The 12,059-nt window shown below is 33.2% G+C and overlaps 2 protein-coding genes across 2 annotated transcripts; both read left to right on the top strand.

The window, feature by feature from the left end:
* Window positions 1-3,841: 3,841 nt before the first annotated feature.
* Window positions 3,842-5,139, top strand: LOC132162835 (uncharacterized). Its single transcript, XM_088518716.1, has 4 exons — window positions 3,842-3,985; window positions 4,103-4,182; window positions 4,295-4,344; window positions 5,063-5,139. The coding sequence occupies exons 1-4, from the start codon at window positions 3,842-3,844 to the stop codon at window positions 5,137-5,139; spliced, it is 351 nt and encodes a 116-aa protein (XP_088374842.1).
* A 1,980-nt stretch (window positions 5,140-7,119) lies between these two features.
* LOC132162834 (uncharacterized) lies at window positions 7,120-11,619 on the top strand. The gene is made up of 9 exons (XM_059573053.2): window positions 7,120-7,521; window positions 8,166-8,352; window positions 8,527-8,660; window positions 8,758-8,870; window positions 9,013-9,265; window positions 10,244-10,399; window positions 10,517-10,596; window positions 10,709-10,758; window positions 11,468-11,619. Exons 1-9 carry the CDS (start codon window positions 7,120-7,122, stop codon window positions 11,617-11,619), a joined length of 1,527 nt encoding a protein of 508 aa, XP_059429036.2.
* The last annotated feature ends 440 nt before the right edge of the window (window positions 11,620-12,059 follow it).

Below are 12,059 nucleotides of genomic sequence, written 5' to 3'. Positions count from 1 at the left end.
GGCGCAATGGGGTAACCACTCAATATCCAACACCTATCTCGGAAACTCACATGCCCGAGCACGGATCACTCAGAAAGAAACACGTGGAGGGCGCAGTGGCGCATTTATGAATAATGAACAAAATATTCAAACGGTCGAAGATCAGGTGAAATCACCGAATATCCTGGATGAACACTTATCGGATCAGAGAACAGTTATCAGATCAAAGAACAGTTGTCGGATTCAAGAGACAACTATAACATCAAGGATAACAGCTTCCAGGGGATTGCTAGCGGATCGGGCGAAAATCTCGCCAAAAGATCCCATAGTTAAAGAAGCCAAAACTTAGGAATTTCGTTTTTTCAAATTCTCGAAAGAAGGAATTCTTGGGGTAATTGTTACATACATTTTATAAGACCTGAGCCCATGGGCCCGGGTCATGAAAGAATGGAGGTATGGGCCTGGATGTCGTCAAAGGCCCAGAACATGTTCAAAGGATCAGGCTCATCAGTCGCTCAACTTGTCCTAGGTATCCCCGGGTATTATAATCCTCTGATAGTCGATAACCGAGGATACGCATATAGTTGGAAGCAACCTATTTGCCATTCATAAAGATGAAGCGCCAGTCATAGGATATGCATCCATTACCACAACGGTTACAAGCCCCATTCGTGGGCAGAGCATTAACACCTAGAACCGTTACATGGAATTCATGATTACGCATTAAGTTGTTATGACGTTATGCTCGGTTCATAACGAACAAATCATCAACTCCTCCGTCAGTTATGCCCGGATCCCGAATCCCGGATCCTTCGCCCGATCATCATTATGATATTTGCGGACTAAGCTATAAAGATGGGAAGACACCAATAAAGGAAGGTACGCAATTTATTATTGAATATACTACCAAACTTGCCAGAAGATAACTGACTTTACCATCGGAGGAGGATTCGCCGAAAACACCTCGATGCGTTCTCTTAACCCTTTGTTTGTCTTACAGATCGAAGGAGAAGCAGCTCCAAGAAGATTACCAATTCTTCCCTTGGGTTCACCAAACCGGAAATTGTTTTAACAATCATAGTGATAGAGACCAAATCCAAAGAGCATATGAAGACTCGTCAATAACAATAGAATAAATTAACGTTAGGCATGACAAAATAAATTGTAAGTTACAATTATATGTTTTAAATAATGATTAAATTTGTTGAATTATTTATTTATTTCGTTAGTTATATTATTTAATAATAATAAATAAATAAATAACAGCAATAATAGTTCTCATATACAAAAAATAAAAATAAATAAAAAATCATTACCATTCAAAATAAGTAATTAAAACCCAATTTCAAGCAAACAAATCTTCCAAAAAAAAAGTTTATATACAAAACTGAATACGATGCTTCAAAACTTTGTCTTCTAGTTGCCAGTAACTATAGTTTGAACGTCTTACCCGGCCCCTTTGGTTTCTATGAAAAAAATCTATTTATAATTTCAAACAATATCACTTTGACAAAGCCATTACAGCAAAAAAAAAATAATAATAAAAAATAAATGAAAAGAAAAAAGAGAGTTAAGATGCTTCATATTTAACTTATGAGCCTTTTCGTTTTCTCTCTAAACACGTGACTGTAGTTGATCTAATGAAATTTCAATGAATTCATCCATTAGCACGGGTTATAATAAGACAGGCTCATCTCCATTTTCTAAAAATCATATCACTTTCACAAAGTCATTAGAGCCAAAAAAAATTAAAAAATTAAAAAAAAAAGTAAATATATTTTCTTAGACTTTCATTGGTCAATTTGAAGTCCAAATCCTTAAGGGATGGAGAAGAAAAATTAAACGCTTCAAACACTAAATGGATCAAATTGTGTTCAAGTCATAATTAATAAAGGATCTCAGTAAATTGCAGTTATCTTCAAGTCCTTTAAGAATTTTTCAGATAGAAATTATGTGTTTAAAGATAAATGCAGTAATATTGTCCTTTAAGGATCTCAGTAAATTACATACAGTATTAAAGATAAGCATAATATGTAAAACCCACAAAAACTGAGAAACATATAAAATAATTCCAGATTTTGAATTCAAACATAAGATTACAACAGATATTGACACACATTCTTCTCAATCACAGCAAACAACTCTTCCGAAATCTCAACATAACTAAAAATATAAATTTTTAATTTTTCAAAATAAAAATTCATAATATTTTCACTAATAGGATGTCACATTCCCAAAAAAAAAAAAAAAAAAAAAAAAAAAATTGAATTTTGAATTACTTTTTAAATATCTACGCCCCCACCAAATAGAAACAATATATCAAATTTTTTCAATTTCAAGTTATTCAACTAATTTTATTATTGGAATTTCATAATATATATAACATAATTTTTTTTGCTAACGGTAATCAACGTGACTAAAGAATTGGAAAAGTAAACAGAAAACTGCATATGAATTACAACTGAGAATGCAAAAGAAGCCGCTAACATGAATTTTGTGAACAAAAACAAAGAATTTCAATACCCGATTCTAATTAGCTTACTCATTTTGTGAAAAAAATAAATAAATAAATGCCTATAGTTGTAGCTTTTTAAAGAAAGGGGAAAAAAATTGTGCAGGAATATTGAGAACTTAAACACAAAGCAACAAATAAAATAATCCATGTTATCCATAACTGAAAGATTATCCCCAGATTTTGAATTCAAACAGAAAATTACAACAGAAAACTTACTCGGCGTTGAGGGGTGAAATGATGTTTTGTTGTTTTGAAATTGAAAGTTTGCATCAGGTGAAATTGTGGGAACGGTTATGCACAGGATTTATTTTGAAAAGAGACATGTGACATACAAATGTAACGCCACTTGTCAAAAGTTCAGAGACTCCCGCCCAAAACACCCCTAACATTAGATATTATAATATTGGATCCAGCTTACATGCTGTTATTGTAGTTTAAACAATAGTAAAGATTAAATCTCTCAAAATCTCTCTTCATTTTCTCTTTCTTATTAAAAGCTTCTAAAAGTGAGATTTAATTTTTACCATTGCTTGAACTACAACATACATGCTGTTATTTTAATAAAAGCATGTAAGCCCCAACCAACAAGATTATAACTTATCTCATGTTTCAAATATTATAGCAATGAATAACTATCTCTGCATGTTTCAAATGTGATTTGCATAGCTGTATCAAACAGAATATGTGATTCATATACAAATAGAATGAAAGACATTCTTAACTGTTGATAAGAGATTCTGCATAATCTTTTTTTGTGCATAATTGGCCTGTTGATAAGACACAAAGTCTGAAGCCCAACCGGTTTAGGTAACCTCATTGATAACAATAATAGTAGACAATAATCTTGTATTGTTTTAGTGGAAACACATTTCATTACAAGAATTAAGCCATTAGCGGCGACATAAGAAAGTCCATAGCTAATAAACTAGTGGGAAATTTTGCCCGCACATGCACGAGTTGAAGTGGAAAGCTATTAGCGACGTAATTTTGCCATTAGCGGCAACTCAAAAGTCACCGTGGTTGTTATATCGAAATTAGATTAAAACATATTAGCGTCTACCTTAATTTTTTACGTTAATGATAATGACCTATTTTCAACATTGACTTTTTGGGCCATCACTATTGACCCTAATAAAAAATAAAAATATTAGCTTAATTTTATATATATTCAAGTGCTTGGTGATAATATGGGATGTTTAAGCCCTTCATAATGTTTTTGTTGTGGCTAGATGCCTCTTCTTTTCTTTTCTCTTTAGAGAGGGAGAGTGAATAATTATTCATGGCTGTGAATTGGTTATAATTAAATGACTTGTGTTGTGTGATGTGTACATGCAGTCATGTAGTGATATGGTTATGCCCATTGGCCATGATACAAACGGCTCTATGTTCCCTCCATCACCCTTCAATCTAACCGACTTCAACAATTACTGCAAGAAATTGTATGGCGTCGAGCCTCGGCCTCATTGGGTCACAACTTATTACGGCGGTCAGGTATATATGATGATGATAATGATGAGTTCCTTTTCTGATTGTTATATATTTATGGTTGATGTTGCTCTTGTACGTTGATAATAACTGTCGATGCTTTCTGACATTGTGAAATTGCAGGATATAAAACTGATTCTCCGTAGGTTTGCTAGCAACATCATATTCTCCAATGGGCTAAAAGATCCTTACAATAGTGGAGGGTAAACAAAATAAACTCAACTTTTTCAGTGTTAATCATTTTAATTAGAAGTGGGCAAATTTATATTCACTCTCTATATATACTTAGTCATTTATGTCCATCTTTGATCATAGGGTCTTGGAGGACATATCACACAGCCTCTTAGCCGTCACTACAGCTGAAGGTATTAATACTCACCTCTGCAAGCTTGTTAATTTATTAATTGCCAAGAAGGGACAATTAAAGAACATAAAATACGATCAAATGAAATACACAAAAACATGGACAAAGAAACCATTGTAAATGTTAAATCACTCTTTTTTCATAAGCTTAAGCTGATAGGAAGAAGTAAATTTAATCACTTAAAACTTATTTGCATGGGATGGGATTGTGTTATAAAGGGTAAAAAGTACTTTTAATACCTAAAAATGTATGCCAAATCAAAAGCTGGCTTGTTTGGTAAAAAAATCCAAAAGTTTTTTTTTTTAACTTTTTTACTCTAAAAATTGTAAAAACACATTTTTTGAAACTTTTGTCAAAAAGCGTTTTTTGATTTAAAAGCTCTATTTCTCAAACACAATCTCAAACATATTCTTAATCATTACTTTAACACTCTCCTCACGTGTGGGCTTAATCTTCTTTTTAATAAGTGAGGTCCAACACATAGAATAGTTAATTAAATGAAGGTGAATTGAAGAAGTCAATGTTCAATCTCATGACCTTTGGCTCTGATACCATGTTAAATCACTACTTTTCTCATAAGCTTAACCTAAAAGAATTAAAGAAAGAAAAGTTATATATATATATATATATATATATACACACTACTGTTAGTAATTTTTCAGTATATCTTCCAAGAGATTGTTTAGGAGTTAAGTCTTGTAAATGCCCCATTTCTGCAGGCTCTCATTGCTTGGACATCATTGTGGCAAATTCTTCTTCTGATCCGCATTGGTTGGTCAAGCAAAGAAAGAGATAAAGATAATTAAAAAATGGATTGCCAATTACCAGGCTCATCTTCTACAGCTCAAACACCGCGTTCCTGTATGATATGAGGAGATCGAGGTCCATATATTTAGCTGATGTTCAATTTGAAGTCATTGGAAGATATAAAGTATTAATTCTATATTCATGCACTCAGATAGACCCATTATTGGGCATAATATTGTATTATTGTAATAAATTAGAAGAAATAATTAAATTATAATCATCTTTATTTGAAATTTCCTTATGTGGAATCCACCAGTTCTTACCAGATGTAAATTCCATTTACTTTTATGTGAACACATTATTTACATTTGTGGAGGAAGTATGGGAAAAGAATCTTATGAGTACTGGTTCTTGAAGCCATTGTTGCTTTCACTCTCTTGAAGTTTGTTAGTTTTCAAACCACATCCATTATACTTCCTTCAACCGTTTGAAGTATACCGGAGGGTCGGTATGGAGTTCATGTATAGAAGACTGGCCAGTGAGGACTCGGAGCGTCTCGAGGAGATAAGGAGACAAGCATGGAGCTTGACACCGATCGTCTTAATAGTTTACAAGGGATTATAATTTTACTATGCCTAAAATTCTGTTTTCTTTAGTGAATTGTCAAAGGGTTTTCACTTTTTAACCAAAATCGTTGTGTTGATTTGTAGTTGTGATTTTAAAAATAAAAATTGAATTAGAAAGTAGCTGCTTAATCATGTTTGCTGTTCACAATCTGTACATGTTGAGAAGTTAAGATAACGGTGGATGTCATGCTAATTTTTAAGAATGATTCCCACAAACCCACGCTCATGAAAGGCACCCTTTCTAGCATAAGCAATTTTAATAACTTAATCATTTAATTAATATTTTAACACTCTCATTCACTTTATGGTCTTAAACATATATTTAATAAGTGAAATTCAACACGTAAAATTTTTAATTGAAATGTGAGATGAATGAAGAAGACAATGTTTGAACTCAAAACATTGGCTCAAATACCATGTTAAATCACCGCATATCCCAAAAGTTAAAGCAGAATGAAACAGATGAATCTAATGATTATTTAATGAATACTTTAACAATTCTTAATTAAGTATATTTCCTAATGTGGCAGTGAAAATTGTTATTGAATAAAACAACAAATGAAAGTATATGTAGCATCCAATGTCAATTTTTACTGTCATGTTAGAAAGTAAACACTTAGGAGTATGTATAGTATTTCTCTTTTAAAGCTAATCCTATTGCATGTAAACTTGCTCTTCGGGATTAGAATCTCCATCAATTTAGACAACAATCGTAAAAGAAGAAATGTTACATATCTTAAATTTTTTTCTCAAATGTTAGTTCACAAATGATGTGTCATCATCTCATGAGATTTATTATTTTAAGAAGTGTGTCACCAAGACACAAACTCATATGATAGTGATATATTATTTGAGAATCAACTTTTGAAACAAAAATTTGGGATGTTTAGCATTTCTCTCATAAAAGACCTCATATGAAATTCACCCGTATAAGTGAATAGTTGAACAATTAAATTTATTTGAACAAGTAGATTCCACGCACGTTAAATCTCTCCCAAAATTTGCTGTCCATAATTTATATAACATATACATATAATGTGCTTTTCCATCTCATTTTCTTGAAGCCAGATTTCATGAAACACCATCCCATGATCACCTTTGTTTGCCTGAGTGGCCTCGATCCTTTATCAAAAGATAAACGTTTCCTCGCATCCACTACAATTATTCGTGGGCTGTGCGTCAGCTTACACCGGTTCCTGAAAACCAATGATTTCGGGTTTAGTCAATATATATATGCTAAAATTGTTATATGGAAAGAAATGGGACAGTTCAATTAATGATTTGGTGGGGGAAATAATACAATTAATGATGTTGGTGGGCTACTTCTAGCATATATAAATATATATCCCAAGAACATTAAAACCTTAAAACTTCAAAGAACCTTCACAGAGAACTTCTTGGCCATGGACTCTCTTGGACACTCGTCGCAATTGTTTTCTCTCCTCTTCCTATTTTTCTCAATTTCTGCTTCTGCGACCCCGTTTAACACTCCGAGGCTTGGAACAACACGGAGAACATGGCAACATGGACCTCAAACCACATACTCTTCATCCGACACCGAGGATTTCAAAACATTTTATCACACCCAACCACTTGATCACTTCAACTACAGGCCTGATAGTGATAGCTACACCACTTTTCAGCAAAGATATTTGATCAACTTTAACTACTGGGGTGGAGCGGATTCCAACGCACCAATATTTGCATATCTTGGCGCAGAAGAATCTTTGGATGTTGATTTACCCATCATTGGGTTTCTCAATGATAATGCCCTCCAGTTTAAGGCCATCCAACTGTACATAGAGGTAAAAGTGAAGGTTTTTTTTTTTTTTTAAACCGGGTGTTCGGGGCTTCGCTCCGACTATTTCCAATTGAGAACACCATGCAAAATACTCATTTCACACAAATCGGGTAAAGCTCAGTGTTTTGTCATCACATGGCTGAACTTTAAACCTGGTACTTCATAAGGCACCAAAACTAAACGACTTACCACTTGAGCCAATCCTTTAAGGTCATAAAATTGTTTCATAACAACTCACTATAGCATCTCCAACAGAAAGTGTAAATTAGTTTTTTTTAGCTATTATGCCTTATTTCCTTGCTCCAGCAAGTTTACTATATTAACTTATAAATAATATTTTATTATATTTTCTGTTTCTTTCTATTTTTTTTTAATATTTTCTCTTTCATTCTCTCTCTCTTTTGATGGAGAAGACAGGAAAATGATAAAAAAAATAATAATAATAATATTTAATTAGAGTAGATAGTTAAAATAGATGCTCTGTTGGAATTTGCAGTGAAAAACTAATAGCTAAAGTGAAAAAAAGTTATATTTTGAGTAGTTAAAATGAAAACCTTTGCTGGAGATCAATGCTCTCGATTTGGAACTGAGAATTATGATAGCTTTAACATGTTAGACTGAGAAACTGTTGTATGATCTAAATAATAGCATCGGTTCTATGGGAAATCGAAACCATTTGGATCAATGAAAGAGGCTTTGAAGGATGAGAGTACTCGTGGTTATTTCAACTCGGCTCAGGCTTTAGCAGATTACGCTGCTGTGCTCTTACACGTCAAGCAAAATTTATCTGCAGAAAATTCTCCAGTAATCGTTATTGGAGGCTCCTATGGAGGAAGTAAGTCACTCTAAATCCATTTCTCTACCACTTCGATGACATTATTTAACTAATAATCACTAACTTTTTCATGCTTTGTCTTGAATATATATATATATATATATATATATATATATATATATATATATATATATATATATATATATATATATATATACACACATAATTTTGCAGTGCTTGCAGCATGGTTTCGGCTAAAGTATTCTCACGTTGTCCTTGGATCTCTAGCTTCTTCAGCTCCAATCCTTTACTTTGACGACATTGTACCTCAAGATGGATACTACTCTGTAGTAACCAAGGATTTTAAAGTAAAACGCCAACTTTTAATTTTTATTTTCATTTTACATCTAGTGTTAATTAAATTATGTTTAAAGCCTTCAAAGATTTATAGCATGGCTGGTGCAGGAAACTAGTCAAAGTTGCTATGAAACCATCCGGCAATCATGGGCTGAAATTGATAGAGTTGCTTCCACACCTAATGGCCTTTCAACCCTTAGCAAGAAATTTAATACTTGCCGGTAATTAATTACTTCTCCTCGTTGTCATTTACTGTTCTCTCTCTCTCTCTCTCTCTCTCTCTCTATATATATATATATATATATATATATATATATATATATATATACCTCTAAACTCTAATTAAAACTTGTTTGTTTTCAGTCCATTAAATAAGTCTTCTGAGCTGAAGGACTATTTGGACAATATAGTTACTGGAGCAGCTCAATATAATTATGATGCCCCAAGATACCTAATGAGTGATATATGCAGAGCCATTGATGGAGCAGCTGCTGGAACAGATACTCTTGGCCGAATATATGCGGGTGTTGTTGCTAGTTATAGACAAAACCGTTCATGCTATGATATGAATGAGTTCACTGCTCCAAGTGAAACAACTGATGGGTGGGGTTGGCAGGTAGCTTTCTCACTTATTATACATTTAACTATAAATTACAAGGAAGACTAAAAACAGAAAATAAATAAAAGCTTAACTGGAATACCCAATCCAAACAGACCACTAGCACCTCAGTGAACTGAATCAAAACCAGAACGGTCAAAGTCACTTGCGAATGCAACTGATGAAAGTTGTGCCGCATTATGATGGATAAAACCATCTAGGGTAAGAAAATGGGGGTGACTTAAATCTAGACAACTTTCCAAAGAAACTATAAAGATTAAGTAGAAAAAGTACAAAGAAAAAATGGCTCCCTTCACAGACACAGAGTCTGAAGCACAACCAGTTCAGATTATTTTTAAAAATCCAATCTAGACAGACCACTAGCACATCAATAAAATAGAAGGAAACTAGAAAAGTGGAAAAAAGATTTCCTACACAAACACAGAGTCTGAAGCCCAACCGGTTTAGGTAACCTCATTGATAACAATAATAGCAGACAATAATCTTGTATTGTTTTAGTGGAAACACATTTCATTACAAGAATTAAGCCATTAGCAGCGACATAAGAAAGTCCATAGCTAATAAACTAGTGGGAAATTTTGCCCGCACATGCACGAGTTGAAGTGGAAAGCTATTAGCGACGTAATTTTGCCATTAGCGGCAACTCAAAAGTCACCGTGGTTGTTATATCGAAATTAGATTAAAACATATTAGCGTCTACCTTAATTTTTTACGTTAATGATAATGACCTATTTTCAACATTGACTTTTTGGGCCATCACTATTGACCCTAATAAAAAATAAAAATATTAGCTTAATTTTATATATATTCAAGTGCTTGGTGATAATATGGGATGTTTAAGCCCTTCATAATGTTTTTGTTGTGGCTAGATGCCTCTTCTTTTCTTTTCTCTTTAGAGAGGGAGAGTGAATAATTATTCATGGCTGTGAATTGGTTATAATTAAATGACTTGTGTTGTGTGATGTGTACATGCAGTCATGTAGTGATATGGTTATGCCCATTGGCCATGATACAAACGGCTCTATGTTCCCTCCATCACCCTTCAATCTAACGGACTTCAACAATTACTGCAAGAAATTGTATGGCGTCGAGCCTCGGCCTCATTGGGTCACAACTTATTACGGCGGTCAGGTATATATGATGATGATGATGATGAGTTCCTTTTCTGATTGTTATATATTTATGGTTGATGTTGCTCTTGTACGTTGATAATAACTGTCGATGCTTTCTGACATTGTGAAATTGCAGGATATAAAACTGATTCTCCGTAGGTTTGCTAGCAACATCATATTCTCCAATGGGCTAAAAGATCCTTACAGTAGTGGAGGGTAAACAAAATAAACTCAACTTTTTCAGTGTTAATCATTTTAATTAGAAGTGGGCAAATTTATATTCACTCTCTATATATACTTAGTCATTTATGTCCATCTTTGATCATAGGGTCTTGGAGGACATATCACACAGCCTCTTAGCCGTCACTACAGCTGAAGGTATTAATACTCACCTCTGCAAGCTTGTTAATTTATTAATTGCCAAGAAGGGACAATTAAAGAACATAAAACACGATCAAATGAAATACACAAAAACATGGACAAAGAAACCATTGTAAATGTTAAATCACCCTTTTTCCATAAGCTTAAGCTGATAGGAGGAGGTAAATTTAATCACTTAAAACCTATTTGCATGGGATGGGATTGTGTTATAAAGGGTAAAAAGTACTTTTAATACCTAAAAATGTATGACAAATCAAAAGCTGGCTTGTTTGATAAAAAAATTCAAAAGTTTTTTTTTTAACTTTTTTACTCTAAAAATTATAAAAACACATTTTTTGAAACTTTTGTCAAAAAGCGTTTTTTGACTTAAAAGCTCTATTTCTCAAACATATTCTTAATCATTACTTTAACACTCTCCTCACGTGTGGGCTTAATCTTCCTTTTAATAAGTAAGGCCTAACACATAGAATAGTTAATTAAATGAAGGTGAATTGAAGAAGTCAATATTCAATCTCATGACCTTTGGCTCTGATACCATGTTAAATCACTACTTTTCTCATAAGCTTAACCTAAAATAATTAAAGAAAGAAAAGTTATATATATATATATATATATATATATATATACATTACTGTTAGTAATTTTTCAGTATATCTTCCAAGAGATTGTTTAGGAGTTAAGTCTTGTAAATGCCCCATTTCTGCAGGCTCTCATTGCTTGGACATCATTGTGGCAAATTCTTCTTCTGATCCGCATTGGTTGGTCAAGCAAAGAAATAAAGAGATAAAGATAATTAAAAAATGGATTGCCAATTACCAGGCTCATCTTCTACAGCTCAAACACCGCGTTCCTGTATGATATGAGGAGATCGAGGTCCATATATTTAGCTGATGTTCAATTTGAAGTCATTGGAAGATATAAAGTATTAATTCTATATTCATGCACTCAGATAGACCCATTATTGGGCATAATATTGTATTATTGTAATAAATTAGAAGAAATAATTAAATTATAATCATCTTTATTTGAAATTTCCTTATGTGGAATCCACCAGTTCTTACCAGATGTAAATTCCATTTACTTTTATGTGAACACATTATTTACATTTGTGGAGGAAGTATGGGAAAAGAATCTTATGAGTACTGGTTCTTGAAGCCATTGTTGCTTTCACTCTCTTGAAGTTTGTTAGTTTTCAAACCACATCCATTATACTTCCTTCAACCGTTTGAAGTATACCGGAGGGTCGGTATGGAGTTCATGTATAGAAGACTGGCCAGTGAGGACTCGGAGCGTCTCGA

This window comes from Corylus avellana, chromosome 8 (assembly GCF_965113065.1).
Source record: "Corylus avellana chromosome 8, dhCorAvel1.hap1.2, whole genome shotgun sequence".
NCBI classification, from domain to species: Eukaryota; Viridiplantae; Streptophyta; class Magnoliopsida; order Fagales; family Betulaceae; genus Corylus; species Corylus avellana.
This window is presented reverse-complemented; position numbering and strand designations above follow the sequence as displayed.

What these genes read in the sequence shown, in the direction of transcription:
- LOC132162834 (XM_059573053.2), top strand. Translation starts at nt 7,120, where the DNA reads ATGGACTCTCTTGGACACTCGTCGCAATTGTTTTCTCTCCTCTTCCTA. An exon ending in GATCCTTACAGTAGTGGAGG is followed by an intron (nt 10,597 to 10,708) that starts GTAAACAAAATA and finishes CTTTGATCATAG; the next exon opens with GGTCTTGGAGGACATATCAC. An exon ending in AGCCGTCACTACAGCTGAAG is followed by an intron (nt 10,759 to 11,467) that starts GTATTAATACTC and finishes CCATTTCTGCAG; the next exon opens with GCTCTCATTGCTTGGACATC.
- LOC132162835 (XM_088518716.1), top strand. Translation starts at nt 3,842, where the DNA reads ATGGTTATGCCCATTGGCCATGATACAAACGGCTCTATGTTCCCTCCA. An exon ending in CAACTTATTACGGCGGTCAG is followed by an intron (nt 3,986 to 4,102) that starts GTATATATGATG and finishes GTGAAATTGCAG; the next exon opens with GATATAAAACTGATTCTCCG. An exon ending in GATCCTTACAATAGTGGAGG is followed by an intron (nt 4,183 to 4,294) that starts GTAAACAAAATA and finishes CTTTGATCATAG; the next exon opens with GGTCTTGGAGGACATATCAC.